Source organism: Fundulus heteroclitus, chromosome 21, assembly GCF_011125445.2.
Source record: "Fundulus heteroclitus isolate FHET01 chromosome 21, MU-UCD_Fhet_4.1, whole genome shotgun sequence".
Classification (NCBI taxonomy): domain Eukaryota; kingdom Metazoa; phylum Chordata; class Actinopteri; order Cyprinodontiformes; family Fundulidae; genus Fundulus; species Fundulus heteroclitus.
The window spans coordinates 7,612,630-7,632,307 of NC_046381.1; the positions used below are offsets into that span (position 1 = coordinate 7,612,630).

General features: G+C 42.8%; 1 protein-coding gene across 1 annotated transcript in view; it reads right to left on the reverse strand.

Moving 5' to 3' along the window:
* The window catches only part of gli3 (GLI family zinc finger 3), a 154,615-nt gene that overhangs the window by 37,023 nt on the left and 97,914 nt on the right, over positions 1-19,678 (reverse strand). The window contains exons 5-6 of the mRNA XM_036125807.1: positions 8,112-8,317; positions 1,082-1,243 (exon numbers count right to left, since the gene is read on the reverse strand). Coding sequence (XP_035981700.1) covers positions 1,082-1,243; positions 8,112-8,317 — 368 coding nt within the window. The remainder of the gene's footprint in view (positions 1-1,081; positions 1,244-8,111; positions 8,318-19,678) is intronic.

Sequence of the window (19,678 nt, forward strand, 5' to 3'; positions counted from 1 at the left end):
CTAGAGAGCCAAAGAGCAGCGATTGGTCAGAGTTTTGTCCCCCCTCTGTCCCTCAAGTTTTGGGGGTATCATCTTATCTATTGGTTGTCCCACATTTCTTGTTCTAGTGTTTATGTATCTAGTTAGCTTAGCGGCTAGCTTAGCGGCTAGCTTAGCGGCTAGCTTAGCGGCTAGCTTCGGTATTAGTCGTTCATTGTAGCTCCGCTACTCTCACCGTATACTTTGAACGTGGCTGAGAGTCACAAGAAGCAAACTGCATACAAGTTTACGAGAAGAAGAGAAAGGCCTCAGTAGAAAGAAATAAGACCAGAGTGAATTTGGGAGATTTTTTTCCGCACAATCCCCCTGAGGAGCAGAAGAGCAGGAAAGACGGTCTTGCACATTGCATTGTTATTCAAAAAGGGACTTGAGGAAACGTCCGGAAAAATCACTGACTCTGGCTTTAAACAAATATATCTCAAAACCCTCTGTCTTATTCATATTTTGCTTTTAAAATGTCTAACTTTCTTGTATTATTTTGGTTAATTAATAGCTTGACAGGCTTTCTGAAGCTCTTTCAAACTGTTCTCCTACGTGTCTGCTTAGTTGCAAGCACTGGTTTCACTGCAAAAAGGGAACTAAAAGTATGTAAAATGTTCTTGAAATTAGTGTATTTTACCTTGATTTGAGCAGCTTAATAAGACTATTTGCCGATGGAATAAGAGTTTTGCACTTAAAATAAGAATATTTCATAGCCATCGTGTTATTTCAAGTGCATGATATCTAATTATCTTATTTTAGGGGTAAAAATACTCATTCCACTGGCAAAAAGTCTTATTTAGCTGCTCAAATCAAGGGAAAATATACTAATTTTAAGAAAATTTAGCTCACTTTTAGTTCTCTTTTTGCAGTGTTTATAACAGTAGGTATTGCTAAGGTAAGCGGTCAAAAACAAAAGAAAACACCTGTTAGAGCCAGAGGAAATATCCTTCAGCATCCATTAAGTAAGAAAAAACACAAACTTTATTACACCAACTGGAAATCCTCCCTTCTTGGAAATGTGCTGAAACATGTGCACAGTCTAAGATCACTGCAGACTTACTCTCCATCGCCTGCAGGTACTCCATGTGCAGGGCGCTGGCGCCGCCGGCCCCGGCTGGAGACGCCACCGACGGGAGGAGGTCTGTGGTGTACGGGCTGCGGTGGCCGGCCAGCAGGGCCATCTGGTGGTAGTAGTCGGCCGTGGTCAGCCCGGTGTGAGGCGCTGCAGCGGGAGGGAAACGGAAGCTCGGGTCAGCGGGAGAGGGAAAACCGAACATTTAGAAGGAAGTTGGTGAGAGGGAGCAGGAAACAACAGCTTTAATTTATTAGGCGGCGAAGGGAAGGCCGAAAAGGAGGAACACCTGCGCTGCATTAGAGAAGGTGCACTCATCTACTTTGGATGATAATTAGCTCAGCAGAACCGTAATGAGCAACATTAGCAAAGCCCATCATGTTAACCAAAACAGCTGCACAGGGAGCGTCACCTGAAGTGGAGAGGCTCACTGGGGATTCCTGATTGCTCAGAGATTACGGCGGAGAACAGCATAACTGATCGTGTAGCAACACAGCCCCAGAAATAGCCTATATCGCTTCCTTTTACCGCCCCATAGTCACTTCCACAATGTTTTCCACAAGTGCTGGACACGCTTGAACTTTTTTCACATTTGGACAAACACAAATGTCAGAGTATTTTATCGGGAATTTCATGTGATAGACCAAGACAATCTAAATGTGGGACCGTTTTACTTTCTGTTCAGCTCCCCCGACTCACAGAATGACTTTTAGCTTTGCACATCTGTCTATTAAAACCGTTGTTTCTATACTTTCTTATTTATTCATCTATATATTTTTGCAAACGAGCTCAAGCTCGGCTATACTGAATGGAGACCCGTGTTCGAACGGCGAGTTAAAAATTGTGACCTCAGCAGGATTTGAGTCTGTACTTTGACTGAGCCATTCCAACACATGGAAAGGCTTTAATTGAAGCATTTCATTGCAAGTCTTCGTCCTGCTGGAAGGCAAAACCCGCTTCAAATGTGGACTCTTTCAAGAAGCAGTAAAAACTGTTTATTTTTTTTAAATTGGCCATTTGGTGAATGTTTATATCGTGATTTTATTAAGTTGTCACATTTTCCTTATGTTATTTCAGTTTTGCTCGGTCTGTGAAAGGCGCTTAATAAATATACTCTACTTACTTACTTAAATCTTCATCTTCTACGATCATCCAGCATCCCCCCCCCCCCATCTTTCCTTTATCTCTACCCAGCTTCCCTGTCCCTGCTGAAGAAATGGGTTCCCGCACCATTAAGCTGCCACCACCATGTTTCACAGTGGGACTGGAGAGAAAGGTTGTCTAGAACAGTGGTCTGCAACCTGTGGCTCCAGAGCCGCATGTGGCTCTTTACACCTTCAGCTTTGGCTCTTAAAAACCTAGACCAAAAATACGAGAGGAAATAATTGGTCAATGTTTCTAAATGTAAAGGTAATTTAAAATTGCTAGATTAAGGATGCATTTAGTTCTGGAATATATGCATAAAATTTCCAGAAGGAAAGAAACTAATGGTGTATGGAATATTTTACTATAGCTAAATTAAGTATCTTCTTGTCAATAGGTTGCAAACGACTTGCTTTTTAATCATTTTGATGCCATTTGCTATAAAATTCAAATGTCCAATTGAAGAAAATGCATCAAACCTAAACATAAAAATACTGTTGGTTAAATAATAATAACTGTTGATCTTTAATAAAAAAAAATTAAACAAATTTCCTATAATATACTATAAAAACAAGCTTTTATTTCGAACAGAGGTGTAACTTTTGTGGCTCTAAACAAAATTTATTTAGCTGAAACGTGGGCAAAAATGGCTCTGCGGGTTACAAAGGTTGCTGACCCCTGGGCTAGAAGTTTTCATTCGGTCTCATGTGAGAAGAGCAGCTTCTTCCGCACGCTTACTGTGTTCCCTGCGAGGTTTGTGGCAAACTGTAAAGGAGACTCCAGGTGACTCTCGCCTTGCAGTTCTTCCCCAGGGCAGAGTTTCAAAAGTTGCTCCAACTGAGCCGTGGATCTCTGCAGCTCCTCCACAGCTAGCACCGCCCTCTGGGCTTCTTCTCTGTAAAATGCTCCCTTTTCCTGGCTCATAAAATCTCAGATGACCTCTTTCCACTTTTAGACGATGTGTCGAACAGAGCTCTGTTGTTTCCTGACCTGACTCTGTTTTAAACAGCTTTTCCCTCTGACCTGTCTGCTGTTTCCCTTGGTCCTCTGTTTGTTCTGTAACGTTCTCCGACGGAAACCCCGAGGCCCTCAGAGAACAGCTGGTTTTATCCGGACACAAAATAACACACAGGTGGACTAAACTAACAATTTGTGTTGCTTCTAATTGTTTGCGCTTCCTTTAAGGGTACCAGGATAAAAAAAATCCCAATAAAAGCCACTGGATGCTGCAGTGCGTGCGGTAAGAGAATGTGGGCCTTTGCATCTCTTGGCAAACATGTTGCCTGCGTGGTGCACGCATCAGCGCTGCAGTCTGCAGATATGCAACCTGCTCCCCAACTCTGCTGCGTCGGGAAAACAAAAAGGGCCTAAATCTTCTCAGATAGATCTGAGCATTTGAAAAGATGCCGCAAAACGATCCTGCCTCCACTTGGTTTTTTCTCTCTCTCTCTCTCTCTCTCTCTCTCTCGGCGCTCCTCCATTCCAAGTCGTTCCCTCAGTCGGAGTTCTTGAACCCGAGCCCAAAAACAAACATCTGGCAGAAGGGGCTTCCGTATGCAGATACTGTGAGAAAGAGAGATGGGTGGGGGTGGGTGGGACTAACAGTGTGGTTATGGATAAAGATATGGAATCGGTTCAGACCTTTGCAGCTCCCCCAAATTTGAGAAATAAAGAGGCAAATAAAAAAAGAAACACTGTGTGAAGAGATTTCCTCTTAAGTCTGGCCCGTTTGCCTACAGAGCGCATCCATGATTGGCTGACTGAAAAGGGATGGGAAAGAAAATTGTAAATTAATTCGATCTGGCTTTTATGTCTCAGGCAGAGGGGTTGGGAGGGGGGGGGGGGGTTTCTTAATTGTCGCCAGTGTTCCGCCTCAGCTTTGCTTTCGCATTCACCCGTAATGCGTCCCATTCAGGATCCGCGCGCGGAAAAGAGCTTTGTGGAATTTCTAAATCAGAAACGTTGGCATCCGAGTGCCATCCTGGGGGCAAAAAGAGTGGGGGAGAAAAAAAAAAGAAAGAAAGAAAGAAAAAGGGGATGCGGAGAAAGCAGAGACTCGCCTGAGGACTCGGCGAGCGGAGCCACCGGGTGCTCCTTCGGCACAACAATAGGATCGGGGGGCAGGCCTACCTCTGAACCCGGTTGTCGTGGAGAAAATATAAAGCAAAAATGTGTGAAAGCAAATGTGTGGCAGCAGGAGGGTGGCACCAAATCCCACCCACTTTTAAATCTCCATTAGATTCTGTTAATTAATTCATCATTATTCAAATGTACTTTTTGCTGGGGGAAAAAAAAAAAATCTTTGCATATTGAAGTAGGAGGCTCCCTGTAAGCGCAGTGATATACTAACAACACAAAAGCTGATGGGTTAATTAATCACCGAATTGATTAAAGGAGTAATTAGGTGCCTTATTCGCCATTCACGGCATTATGAATTAAACGGGGGATCATGTGGTAGGTTGGAGAAACTATTTTGATTTAAAGCAATCCGGGCCTGGCGCACATTACGTTATGGTAATGGAAAACCTGGAGGGCAGAGAGTCTGAGCCGTTTGCAAAGAGCCGAGTTCAAGCGCGGGAGAGGGGCTGAGTGAAGCAGACTCTTCTAGCCTTCACTAAGAGGCTATCAGGCCGGGACGAGATTAAGGGAAGTGTGCAGATGTAGAGGAAATAACCCCACTATCTGCCAATTCACACATACATTCAGACATCAGACAGGTAGCTAAAGAGGGAGTTTGTGACTGATGTGCCAAAAGCTTGACAGCTGAGGATGTAAAGAGCGAATAATGGGTTATTTGGGCATTTGAAGATCTAAAAGCTGAATGTAGATGTGGATCTTTGTAGCAAGAGCTCAGGAAATTTGAAGGAGATAGGCCTTGACCGTACCTACATGTATATATATATATATATATATATATATATATATATATATATATATATATATATATATATATATACATATATATATATATACATATATATATATATATATATATATATATATATACATATACATATATATATACATATTTACATGACCATGTTGTACAGTTAGAATCTCCTTAAACTAAATCAAAAGACTCTGCATGCCATTAAGGATATTAACGGTGAACTGTACAGTTTACTTTAAATCTGATTCAGACTATTTAGATCTTTGTAAAAGAAAAGTGGAATAAAGGTCTATTTGTTACAGGAACGTTTACTTTATTAAGGATTTATCTTAAGAATATAATTGAAGGGCAACTTCTTAATATGTGTAAAGCACAGTGAGCCTCATTTGTTAACAACTGGTGTATATTTAAGAGCAGAAATCATGGTAGTCCAAGTTCCTCCTGTGATTATTATTCACAGCGATTCACTTTGTCCACATTTTATCAGGTTATAGCCTTATTTCAAAACAGATTTAGTTTATTTTCTCCCTCAAAGCTCTATACGCAACACACCGCTGTGCTGTGTTTTTACACAGCGCAATGTAAAAAAGTAGATTATTACAACTTTATTAAGAACTAAAATCTTAATACTTTGTAATTGCTGCCCCTCTGGCAGCAATTACAGCCTCAATTCTTCTTGAAAACAAATTCAGCACAGCAGTCTCAGACGTCCAGAGATGTTCAGTTGAATTCTGGACTCTGGCTGGGTCACTTGAGATCCCCATTTCCATCAAAAGTCCCAGGAATTAAATACCTGGGATTTTTTTTATTACCTGGGTAATATTTTGTGCTTTCTGTTTCAATTGCTCTACAAGGCAGCAAAAAATTATTTAAATCAGGCGATGGGGAAGTTGTGAATAAAACTGCACTACACTTCCAGTCCAGCGGGTGGCAGTAAGAAGAAACCAAAAGCCAAACAAATACAACCCTACCAAGAAGATGGTGCCATGCCATTTGTTCACAAAGCAAAATGGACAACTGGCATATTTCCTCTTCCTTTGGTCCATTCTCAGTCATGAAATGTAAGCTTGAATATGAATCTTGTATAAAGTCGGAAACAACATTCAAGTGTTAATGTGGTGGGTGATCAGCATATGACCCTGCCCCTCAACAATCCCAGGCTAACCTCACAGCCACACCCTCAGATCAGGACCTTCCATCCATGAAACTGTGAAACCAGGAAATTAAAAATTACTTGGGTAAAAAGTAATTTCTCGGGTATTAATTGGATAAGAAGTAATTTTCCGCTCGTTTCGACAGAAACAAGTGGAAGGCTTTCAAAAACCTGGACAAAGGCTGAAACCCCCTGCAATAGAAAACGGATTCTTAAAGGTACACACAGCGTTCTCCTGAACCCCCCTCCTTTGACATCTTAGCTGCTTGTTTGGGGCTGTCGTGCTCAAAGATGAACCAAGGCCACCTTGGAGCAGGCTTTCATCCAGGATGTCTCTGTACGACATTCACTGTTCCCTCTATCATGACTAGTCTCTTAGTTTCTGCCAATCAAAAGCATGATGCTGCCCCCCAGCCCCCCGACACCCCATGACTCCCTGCAGTGATGGTACAGGACAGGTGATGAACAGTGCTTGGTTTCCTCCCAACATAACACATGGCGGCCAAAGCGTTCAATCTGTGTCTCTTCAGATCAGAGAACTTTATTTCTCTCAAAGATATCCCTGGGTTCTTGGCCACCTGCCTGACTAAGTCCCTTTTAATCGCCACCTTTAGATGGCCAACCAGGTCACTGCGCTGATTGGCACCTTCGAAGCAGCAGAAATTTAGATGTATCCGTCCCCAGATTTTTTGCCTGGACTCCATGCTCGGTTTGTGCTCAGTGGGACCTCATACAGACGGATGTGCGCTCTTACAAATCCTGTCAAATCATCTGAATTTCCCACAGGTGGGTCTGGAGTTGCTGTAGAAACATCTCAAAGATGATCACAGGATGGATCTGAGGTCAATTTCGAATTCTAAGTTCTTTTATTATTTATTTATTTTATTATTCTTAAGATTTTTGTAAAATTAAACAAAAAAATCACCTTACGGGTTGTTGTGTGTAGCGTTTTGAGGGGGGGAAATTAAGTTAATCCATATTCAAGTAAGGCTGTAACCCAAGAAAATGCTGAAAAAGTGAAGCGCTACAAATGCACGGTGCATCATTTCAGAGCCCTCGCCAACAAAAACGTTCAACAGTCAAAAAGTAATTTCTCTCAGATTTACAATTTTTACTTTATAGACTAGGAAATAATCCAGTAAAATTCCACACTTTTACAGACTGTTGTTTAAAAATTTGTCTCCAAACCTATTAGGAAAGGAAAGTGGGTTCACTGGGGCCTTTGGTTTATCTTTTCAACCAATTTGTTATTTATAGTTGTGATGGCGCAAAAAATTTATCCATGCTGTTAAAAATAAATCCTTGATCCTTGACACCTCCCTGAAACAAAAACCCTCGTTTCAGACCTCTGCGGTGGTTTTATAAACTGCATTTGGTCTAAAACAGGCACTCCCAGGACACCTGAAGGTCCCTCCTGACCGACCCTCCCCTGTGTAACTGCATGTGACCCCGCCGCTCACTGATGCGTCCTCCTGAGGTCTCTGACGCGTCTCGCAGACCAAAAGGATTAGCCTCCCTCCCCGAAAGCAGCCCCCACCCGTTCCGGGACGTTCTGCACTCATAATACTCCGACCCGCTAGCGCCCTGACTCAGATAACGTCTCCCCGACCCCCTGGGTCTTAATAGAGATGGATTTAGTTGCCTCTCACCTGACCTCCTCTGATCCCAAACAGGAATTAAACCGACGCAGAGAGGTGGAATTCCTCCAAATAGCAACTGATCAATTCCAACAATTATTATTTTAAAAGGCCTACCGAGGCGCCCTGCTGGGGTTGTGTGTGCGAGTGCTGCCGAGCGGGAGCGTGTGTCTGTGTGGGTTTGACGTTATTCACCATCTGCCGGGCTGAGGCCCCGGGTGGCCGGTACGACGGAGATGGAGGGGCTGCTGTGGAGGGAGCGGATGTAGTCCATGTACGGGCTGATGTAGGGATGCGGAGGGTGGAAGGGCGACTCCGCCCCCACCGACGGGTTCCGCTGGGGGGAGATCCGAATGAGGGAGATGTCGGAGAAAGCCGGACTGCCCGCCACCGTCGGAGCCCTGCAGAGATGCACACAAGAGGAGAACGTAGGAGGAGAATGACACGTGTGCTTCGTCCCAGAATAAAAATGAATAAGACAGACACATTTCTAAACCAAAGTTACTCCTTCACTGCAAAAACGGAACTAAAAATAAGTCACATTTTCTTGAACTGTGCCTGTTTGTCCTTGATTTGAGCAGGTAAATAAGATGATCTGCCAATGGAATGAGTATTTTACCCCTAAAATAAGATAATTAGACATCCTGCACTTGAAATAAGATGACGGAAATGAGTTGTTCCTATTTTAAGTGCAAAAATCTTATTGGAGTGGCAAATCATCTTTTTTGCATGCTCAAATCAAGGACAAATACACTCAGTTTAAGAAAATTCAACTTATTTTTAGTTTAGTTTTTGCAGTGTTTATTTTTACTGCCACATTTATTTTAACCGTTCAATGTGAAATGTGCACCGGTATAAACATTGTGTTGTCATAACCAAACAGCAGCTGTTCTGGTTAGTTAGTACTTACCTGGAACACAAAAAAAAGTTTTATCAAGTAAACATGTTGAATATATGCAAAATGCACTTTGAAAAAAGGCTAAAATTGTTTGAAAAATGAGAAAAGTGATACATTTGAGTAAGACGGTTAATGGTTTTGGTTAAAACAATAACATGAGTAGAAAAGGCCCATTTATAAGGTATGAAAATAAACAGCCAATATTCAAAAGGCCTTTTTTCTCTAGGTTAAAGCGTCTAATAAGCAATAACATTTTCTGAAAATCCTTCTCTGTATCAGGGTGTAACTGCTGTTTAGCGGAAATCCTAAAACTGGGCTTTAGGAATTGGTCAAAACTGGATTAATTGATAGAAGTATTTTCAAGGACTAAACCCAGAGACTACTGCTTGTAAAGCTAACCTTGCTAATTCTGTTATTATCGCTCATTGTAAATATAAAATGCTTATCAGTCATCATTTTGTCCTAGTTTAGAAATGAAGTGAAAGCCTGCTTAGCTGCAGAGCTGTGTAGTGCTGCCTGCTCTCTCTCTCTCTCTTTCTCAAACCGTGTGACATCGCCTCTGTTAAAACTAAAGGGGGATCTGGATAGATGGGCTTATTCAGGGTCATCTTTAGTTACCCTAAATCAAATATATATATTTTTTAAATCTAACAAACACCAGCTTATTGGACCATTACCCTCTTAAATATGTGGCTCAATGGAGCTGCTCTTCATTGCAAATAGATCTTCAAAAAAAAAATAATAATAATCTTGTGATACACTGAAATTTCCCGTGATATGAGGCACGTTCCATTTAAAGGTGCGCAAAAAAAAGGAAAGAACATTAAGATTATGAGTATGTAGCTGTTTTTAGTTGGTTTTTACTGTGTTTGTCAGAAATCATTGTTTTACGTCACCAGAAAAATGTCATCGCTAACACTGCATTAGACAAAACAGCCTCTCTGCAACGACATCTTGAAGAAAGTCCGGCCAACAAGTTGTGACCTCCAGCTCGAGCAGACTTGGGTTTTGTTCTGAAAGTTTTGCAGTGGCCTAGTCAAAGTCAGGACTTAAATCCAATTAAGATGCTGCGACGTGACCTTGTGAAGTTTGGATACTTGTTTTTCGTCATAAATGAAATTATCACTTGAAAACTGCATTTTGTATTTACTCAGGTTGTTGTCTGATATTAAAATTTGTTTAATGTTCTGAAATATTTACATGTGTGTGTGTGTGTGTGTGTGGGGGGGGGGATTGTAAGAAGAAAATTGTAAGAAGGCAAATTCTTCTTCGCAGCACTGCAAGAAGAGTAGGACTGGGTGGACTGACAGCGGTGGGGCAAGATAAATAGATGGTAAAAGTATTTCTCTCCTTCCCACTGCAAGGCAGAGAGGAGAATGCAGCATTCCAGCTGCTCCCTACGCAGACATTTCCTCAGATCAAAGGCAGCTTTCACCACTACGTCTTAATCAGAGGGAAACGTTAGACCGAGCTCACCGCTGGCCAGAGCGAGACAAGCAAAGCTACGCCACAATTCTCCACAGCTCGGACGGCTTTGAGCTGAAACCGAACACGGAGTTGCACAGGATGGGTCCAAAATCCGTCTGCAAGTCTCACACAAAAAGCCTGTTTTTCAATCAAGTAAAAAAAAAAGAAAAGAATGTCAGGGCTTTCTATTCCTGCTTGTATTTTTGACAGAAATATGAAGTAAAGTTGAGGAAAACTTCTTAAAAGCCAAGTTTGGGAAGAACTAATTTGTCTCCCTGCTTATAATTGGCGAGGAGGGCCTGGAAACGGAGTAATGATGGCCTTCACCACAAAGGCCTTCCCCTGAGGATCTGCAGAAATCCACATATCAGCCGGACATTAACAGGCTAAAAGATTAGACTGAATTAGCCCCTCCGCTTCTCTGCGGCTTCCCCCGGCGGACCGCTCTACTGCGACAAAGGACCCCAGGAGAAGGAGAGGCTGCCGGACGGATGGAGGGAAGGGGAGGGGGAAAAGTGTGAGTTTAAGAGGGGAAAGGAGGAGGAGATGGAAAATAGTGAGAGACCTGGCCTCTCGGTTTGTCTCCGAGTGACCTTGAGCTGGGCCGGGGGGGAGCGGAACAGCCTAATTACAACCTCCGCCCCGTCCCCTGATCCCCCCACCAGCCCGCTTTGTCCCTCCGCTCCGCAGCCCGTCCTAATGAAAGGGCTCAGGCCAGGGTCAATAACGAGGAACCGAGGAGCAGAAACAAGCGCACGCACGCAGGCCCCATTCGAGCGGCAACCTACCCAACATCCTCCAGGAGATGTTCTGTAATGAGCCACAAAAGGGTGGAACGGGGCCGAGTTATGAGGCTCTCGCTTTGCTCAGGTGTGCAGCATCATGCCTCGCGAACGCTGATGCAACCTATGATGGGAAATCAGCAAAAACCGCGACGCGGCCGCTCGCCGAATCTTTACTTTCCGCGTTCTTTTGCGCGGGGCATCTTACAAACTAAAAAAAGCCGCATGTGTGCCTGAAAGAGATGAGCTTACGATAGGCGAGCCATGAGCCCGCACGCCACCATTTACACGGCTCATTTATAGAGACTTTGTTGTCGCACAGGTGAGCGAACGTCTCACACGTACGCAGCAAAACTCTTTTTTAGAAGCACTTACAGATGAGTGGAAACTGCAAAAACCAAAGAAATACACACAGAGGTTCATCCCAATAAATCAGAAAAAGACTGTGAAGTTAATCTAATATCAAAGATGCTTTATTCTATGAACAAGGGTTACAGTCCCCCCCTCCACATTATAGCGTTAAAGAGAGATTAAAAAATAAAATATAGCTTACAACTAATGAAAGCCCAACATTAAATTTCTCAGAAGCTTTGAATATCTCAGTAAAAACTGATTTTAAGGATTGTGAACCTTACAGTTGTCCACAAGGAGGGTAAGCAACAAAAGGTTATTGCTAAATCCGCTGGCGGTTTGCAGAATGTTGTGGTTAAGCGTAATAATGGAAAGTTGAGTAAAAAAAAAAAAAAAAGGTGCACGCAACCAACAAGCACAATTTCAAGAATTTTGGGAGGCAGAAGCTGACTGTTCCCAGGGTGCTGTCTGCAGGCAAATGTCTGCAGGAAAACTGAGTGGAAGGAAAAAGTGTGGTTAGAAAAAGGAACACGAGCAACTGCGGTAAATGAAACCCTGGTGTTGCTTCGGGACTATAAAGCAAAGCAGATTCACGAGTTTGGGAGAGGTCTGTTCTGTGGCTGGGCGTCAGACAAGAGACGCCGCACACAGACACATCCAGGACTGCTGAATTCCTTGAGTCAAGCCACACATGAACCATAGACAATGGCGTGTCTAACCTGGGCTAAGGAGGAGGAAAAAAACACATAGGGCTGTTGCTCAATGCTCCAAAGTCCTCTCTTCAGATGAGTAAAGAATATATGGGGTGTCATTAAATGGAAGATGAGCAACAGCAGACCCAAAAATGCAGCTGAGACCCCATTAATGCAACCTGGACTTACTTAACCCCCTCCATGCTACGCCACACTGATGGAGTCATTCGGGGATACATACGCCCCGACCCCACGGAGAGTGCATATATTGCGTCATGCGGGTTCACACTTTTTAGTAAGCTAACAATTCTGCTGTAAAATTGCCTTTAATTGGCCTTACGTGATTTTATTTCTATTTTGTCAACCACAGTTTTTCCTTCCACTTTACTTTCCATTGTTTTACGCTTGGACGCAGCACTCCAAACAGCCAGATCTTTACCCATAATGGTGCCGGCAAACCATAGGACCATAACATAAAGTGTCTGTGATAGTAACCCCTTTTTTTGTTAGTCTTACGTAATATTTTAGTCTTAGTTTTATGACAACCTGCTTTTTTTTTGGAGTTTTCATTGACTGTAAGCCATAATCGCCAACATTTCCCCAAAAATCAACACTTTAAATAAATCAAACTTCATAAAGAATTACACGAACTGAGTTAACTTTTTAAAAGCGACTTTTTAGAAGCGACTTCTGCTGCTATCCACCCCGTGAATATATGTCAATACATATGTATATACTGTACATATATGCATATCATAGTGAATGTACATGTAACATAATCTGCCTACTTTATTCTTATCTATTTGTTTTTTATTTTTTTCTCATTTTCTTTTAGATCCACTGTATATATGAAGATACACTGTATATAACTGACGCACCTTTTCCTACTTTTGGCACCTTCTTCTGACTATTGAGCCGATGTGACAAGTAAATTTCTCCAATGTGAGATCAATAAAGACTATTTTATCTTATCTTATCTTATCTTTTGATCCATTTGTAATTTACTGACATTGTTTTGTAATTTGCATCTTTTTTTAATTAGACACGAAAAACGAGTTTACAATAATGATTAAGTCTGTGAAAAGGTGCAAAAAAAAAAAAAAAGAGTTTGACGGGAGTGTTAAACAGTTCATATGGAGCACGAACAGGAGTCAGGGGGGAGCACATGAAGATATGACCTATGTGTTGGGGAGGAAAGGGTGGGCGAAGAAGACTTACAGCAGCGCGGGAGCCGGACAAGGAGGGGAGAACAAAGATGTCTCAGGGGGTACCGAGCCAGGTGTGAGGGGATTTAAGGAGGACAGCCGCGAGATGGATCGTTCGGAGGAGCGCGGGGAGGAAAATGCAAGACGGCAGCCTGATGCCGAGGTTTTCAGCTCCTCTCTGCTGAGCCGCGATCATCTTAGCATCTGCCAGCGTGCATTAATCAACGTGACAAATGGAAAGGAATCTGACAAAGAGCTATGTGTGTGTGCGCAGGAATGCTAGCCCTGTGTATATGTGTGTGTGTGTGTGTGTGTGTTTGTGTGTGTGTGAGTAGCGTTTTAGATACACCTGATTTGAGATTTACATCAAAGTTGCACCGCAGGGTTTTTCAGGCTCCTACTTTCCCAGAGAGGAGAGACTCGACTTCACATGTACCTTCCTCCCTTCGTGCCGTTGGTTTGCAATTCCTACTAACCTGCAAAAAAGGACACGTCCGGCGAACATCGCCTGAGCTTTTTTTTGCCGCATATGGAAGCCATTTCCTCTCACGTGGCCTCGCTTATACCAGCCAGCGCCTCTTTCAAGGCGGCGCGTGTTTACGCTGGGCGGCCTGCGGGTTTTAAACTGTCGTCTAATTTCACCAGATGAAAATACACTTGTAAGTGTACACGTGCACCCTGAAAGGTTCTGAGGTTTCACGGAGCGCCGCGTGTTCGCATAAGCAGGCCTTGGCTCTCGGTTTGGAACAAGGCTGGGTCAACACTAATAATTTCTGGGGAGAGAAAACTGCAAAAAAAAAAAAGGAGGTATGATTGTGGTGCAGCAGTCAGACCTGGTGGTATAGACTTGGCTAAAATAAGAACCGCACATTGGCAAATGCCTACAGCTCAAGTAAGAGATGAATAAATAAGAGTAAAAAAATGGCGGAAATCTCCCACATGAGTACCAAGGTTCAGAAGGAAAGCATAAACATCTTAAATTTGCATCTCAGCAGTCGGCAACAACTCTCAAAATCTAAAAGTAATACAGCCGTCACGATAAGATCAGCTAGGATCTTTTTTTTTTTTTTTTAAGAAACATATCCAGACGTGGAAAAATCATCGTCAAAGCCCACATTTTTCCAGGCTTTGCAGGACCGCGCGTGAACCCTGTAACTATCCATAAGCCGTCGCCAGAAGTCTCCGCGAAAGGTTTTAATGAAGCATTTGGAACGCGTGCACGCTTACACCTGTGGCCACAAGGGGCTGAGTGATGTGGGAACTGTTGTTTTCTTTCTGTCATGTCCTCTCCTGACTAAGGCTGACAGCGCTGCACATCCACTACCCCCTCCAGCCTCACCACCTCACAGATACCCACACACCCCCACGTTCACTCCCAACCTCCAAACCCACCCAGCCGAACAGCGGCACAATGATGCCGCGACTGCTCTGAAAGCCTAAACCAGAGGGGAGGAAGAAAAAAAAAAGAAAAAAAAAAGGAGAAGGGCTCCTGACAGCGGAAACAGAGGCACTTTAAAGCTCCAAACCCTTTCACTGAGATCAAAGAGGCCATAGGAACAGAGCCAGCTGAGACCCAAGGAGAGAGGAAAGGGAGCTGAGGCAAGGGGAGAAAGGAGACAGACAAGATAGAGGCCGAGAGACACAAACAGGTAGACCGAGTTCTGGAGGATTCACTGGGAAAGTCTTGATTAAGTTTCAGATACTTTGGGCTGCTTAAACAGGAGGCGTTGATGTATTCTAATGAGGGGGTCGACATTATAACAAATACTGAGCGTTAGCTGAGCAAAGTTCAGTTTCTTTAAAAGCTCACAAAGGGCTTCTTCTACAGATCTGTCAGTTTGTTCATCTTATTAAATGCTCTACTGCATAGGTGTCAAACTTCGGTCCTCGAGAACCTGGAACTTTTAGATGCGTCTCTTCTTCAACATAAAACAACGAGGTCAGTAGCAGAACTCTGCAGAACCTGAGTGCATGCTGGGAACGTAATCCAGCCACTGGATCAGGTGTGCTGGACCAGGGACACATCTAAGATTTACTGGACACTGGCGCTCCAGGACTGGGTATTCACGCCCTGCAGTCTTCATGCATAATATTTTCAACATCAGATCCAGTGTGCATGCACAGTTTGTGGTGGTTCGCCTTAATAATTTGTCTATCCAACATTAGAGCCATAATACTGGAGCTTTTTCATGCATGTTGTAATCCCTAACAATTGCAGTTTGTCCTCCAGAAACAGAGCCCGTTAACCTTAGACTTCATTAAATGAAAACTTAAGACCAGGGCTGCTCAATATTAGTAGACTGCTGCTTCCAACAGTGTGTAGACAGTAAAAGCCCATTAAATGGGCTAAACAACTTATTGTATAGATGACAAGTGAAAATAACCAAAAAATACAGAGTCAGCTTCAAAATAAAAGCATTTAAATTTCAAATAAAAGCAGGACATTTGCATTTGCATGAACAAACACTTGATGCATGCTTAGTCTCAGACTTTCTATCGGATGCCGGTGCGAGACTTTATCCAGGAAAAGGAAGCAAGAACCAGCATTCTACTTAGACAGCAGCCTTCTAAGAACTCATGAAGGAAATGTTGACAACCCAGAATCCTCACGGGATGTTTATTCATTAACTTGTACTCTGCTCTGCTCCTCCCCTTGTGCCTGTTATCTGTCTCACTTGTTAGAGTAGCAAAAGAGGAGCTTGTGACTGTGCTTTGTGAAATACAGCAAAACCCCCCAAAGATCAGCCAGTTTGTGAATGTCATGACGTAACTCTACTTTAGAGTCTAACATGAACACAAAGTTGCCAAGTCTATAACTGATAGTAAAACGTAAGCCTTTATATTTACTTGACATAGATAGCCATCATTTACAAAAACAACCATCAAAATAGAGCCAGGTCTTGATTTTCGATGCATGTGCTGCATTTTCTAATTTAAACCCAAACTGTCATTTCTGTAAATAAGTTTGATAATTCAAAATAGATATAAATCAAGACTTTAGGTTCATCACATACACAAAAAAAGGAAAGAAGAGATGTCAGCTTTGAAAAAAAAACAGCATTTTTTTTAACACTTCATGCATGTTTAACTTACTGTAATTGTCATGGTGGCTGGTTGGGTTCATATAAAGAAGCAGGGGTGGCCTGCGAGCCATAAAATGCCCCGGCTCTGGTAAAGCATGACAAAAAGTTGAGATGAGCTGCACCAGCGCATGTCTTTGCCATCCGGCCGCCTACAGGAAGTGGACTGTGGTAATGTCATGCCTGAAATCATCTCCTTGAATCTTTAAACACATTTGACGTCAGATATTCTGAGTAAAACCAAAAAAAAAAAAAAACTTTTATTAAGGGAAAGCCAAACAGGCCCTTAATTAACCACATTATTTGGTTCAATTTCACAAGCTACGCTCGGGCCTTATTCCTGCTAGAGCAGAAGAATCCAGAAATTTCTTAAGTAGAATCTGTCAGACAGCATGAAGTAGGCAAAAAAATATGGAACATCGGTGAACCTTTTCAGGAATAGCCAGCTGACCGAAATTAGGACAAGATCGCTCCAAGAACTTCTCCAGGAGGTCACAAAAGAAAGCAGATTATCTATAATGCTGGCGACCTGCCTCACTTAGCATCAGTGCTCATGATTCCACAGCAAGAAAGAGACTGGGCAAAAAAACGGCATCCCTGTGAGAGTTTCAAGGTCAAAACCACTCTTGACTGAAAAAGGTTAATTTCTGTGATTGGGCAAACACCTTTTCCCCGTACTGTACATGACGGAAACGAAGGGAAAGGCTGCTGCGTGCTCAAGTACCTCTTTACTAACCCTGCAAAGCACACAAATCCAATTAAAACCCAAGTTAAAGCCTTTTTTGTTGATATTTTACTGGCGTATAAAATAGAAAAAATTAGTCCAGTTCATGCAAAAGAACATAATGTCCAGCAGTTGTTTTTTTTCTAGCTCCACGGCGCACGTCGTGGGGCTGGCAAGGGTTTTTGGAGAGGTTGCCAGGCATTCTGGGAAACTATGCCACCCCCACCAGCAGAGCTGCGAGGTCTCTGCGTGACCCCCTTGACATCAAAGGGCCTGGGTGGGTCCAGCTTCCTATTCATGGTCACTTCGAGAAGGATTCCCTCTCTGTGGGATACCTCTGGAGGCGTGCCAGACATTCCCATGCAGCGCGGAGACGGATCGCACACCCGCGCGCCTCCCCCAGCCCCGGCTCGCGCATTCAGCTCACTGTCCGAGCGGCGGCGGCGGGTACGCGCATGCGAACTGGTCCGAGCCGGGGCGAAGCAAAGCACAGCCCCATGGGCACGTATCATTTCCACGCCGCTGGAGTGATAACGTCTTCATCCGCAGGAGTCAGAGGGTGTGACGGGTTTAAGTCACAACAAACGGGTCCAGGTGTCAGAGCTTCTGTCTCTGTGCGTGAACCTCATCCGGTAAGGGGTCAGTCACACAACGCACACACACACACACACACACACACACACACACACACACACACGACATATGCTTCCTGCTTCAAATTAAGACCCCATGTCTGCAAAGTTGGGGGATTATTCTTTTATCACGTCCCATCTTTTCCGTTGTTCTGGTTCGAAATGGGGAAAAAGTGGATGGCTTTTTTTTTATTCCCACATTCGGTTTTGAAAACCCCCTTTTCTTTTCTTTTTTTTCTTTTTTTCCTTTCTTCCACACTGCAATTAAATGTAATTTTCAGCCATTGAGATAAGAAAGTCTACCGAAACGAATCAGACGAGAACGCAGCGGCGGAGGAGAAAGAAAACATGAAAGTGAAATTGCACAAAACGAGCGCGCCTTTTTTTTTTTTTTACCCCCCCCTGTAATTTCGAGGGGGCTGGAGTCAGAGAACAAACATGGGGCGATAAACAAAACAAACAAACAAAAAATTTTAATAAATAAATGATTTGCTTGATCTTGTTTATAGTTTTCTCCCCGTGCCGGACTTTTTGGCATTTTGCAAACAGGGCCGGCCTGCGTGGAATGGAAGGGTTTACCTTTATCTCGGCTAAGCAAATGCGGGTACATTTTGATAAACAGTTTGTCTGAAAATTAGAACATCACATAAGCACAATGAAAACAGAAATTTGATCACATGTAAAAAAAAATAAGGTAAAGCCTGCTGGCTTGGCGGCGGTCCCCGACAAGGAGCTACAAAAGCTGGCAGGTCACAGAATCCTGAATTCAAGCACGTGAAAAGGAAAGTTTTGTGGAAGGAAGACGTGTGGTAGAAACAGGGGGAGAAGCAAAGTTGGAAGTAAATTTTGCATTTAATTTAAGATTCCCAACATCCAGAGCAATGGTGCTCAACTGCAATCCTCGAGGGCAACTTTTATTTGCAAGCCAGAGTCACGTAATCAGGCCATTAGCGGGACTCTGGAGAACTTGACTGCAGACCGAGGAGCCGATTCAGCCATTTGATTCGGGTGTGTTGGACCAGGGCCACACCTGGAGAGACGCAGAGTTGGTCCACCGTGTTTTATCAAGGCCAGGACAGGAACGGCTAGAGAACCACATGCTTCCCTCTGCTGTCAAGCTTAACTGAGATACTTATTTCATTTTCTTTTGGGACTTATACCTGGTATAATGACAATGATATTGTTGTGCTTGACTGGGAAACAAACTTGACCTAAACGTAAAAGGACAATCTTTAGATTGTTAACTCACGCGAAGCTCATCCGACCGCATATTGAGCACATATGCAGTACAGTAAACCAACATTTCTTTATTGAGAGTACATTTTTAATAGTATCCAGATTTTAAGAGGAAAAGCATTTTTTTCTTCCACTCAACCTCCCTTCAATAAGCTTGAACATCAGCTTCTTTCATTTGACCATTTTAAGGTTCACCCTCCTTGATGAAGTGTTCCATAAACTTTTTTTTTTCCCATTAAAAAGCCCTTTTTTTAGGGTCTTGCAAAATATTAATGTTATCTAACTAACTAAATGTTATCTAAATTAGCTAAATTAACTCAAATAAACACTTAAAATAGATCACTGCACTGCAAAAAAGGAACTAAAAATAAGTAAACTTTTCTTAAAATTTGATTTTAGCAGGTAAATAAGATGATCTGCCAATGGAATAAGATTTTTGCACTTAAAACAGGAACATTTCATCTCCATCGTCTCATTTCAAATGCAGGATGTCTAATTATCTTATTTTAGGGGACAAAATACTCATTCCATTGGCAGATAATATAATCTACCTGCTCAAATCAAGGACAAAAAAATAAAATTTTAAGAACATTTTACTTATTTTTAGGTCCGTTTTTGCAGTGTGTGTTTGTCATCAATCTATAATAATACAGATTAGTCCCTTTTTGGGTTGAATTTCTGGAATGAATGAACTT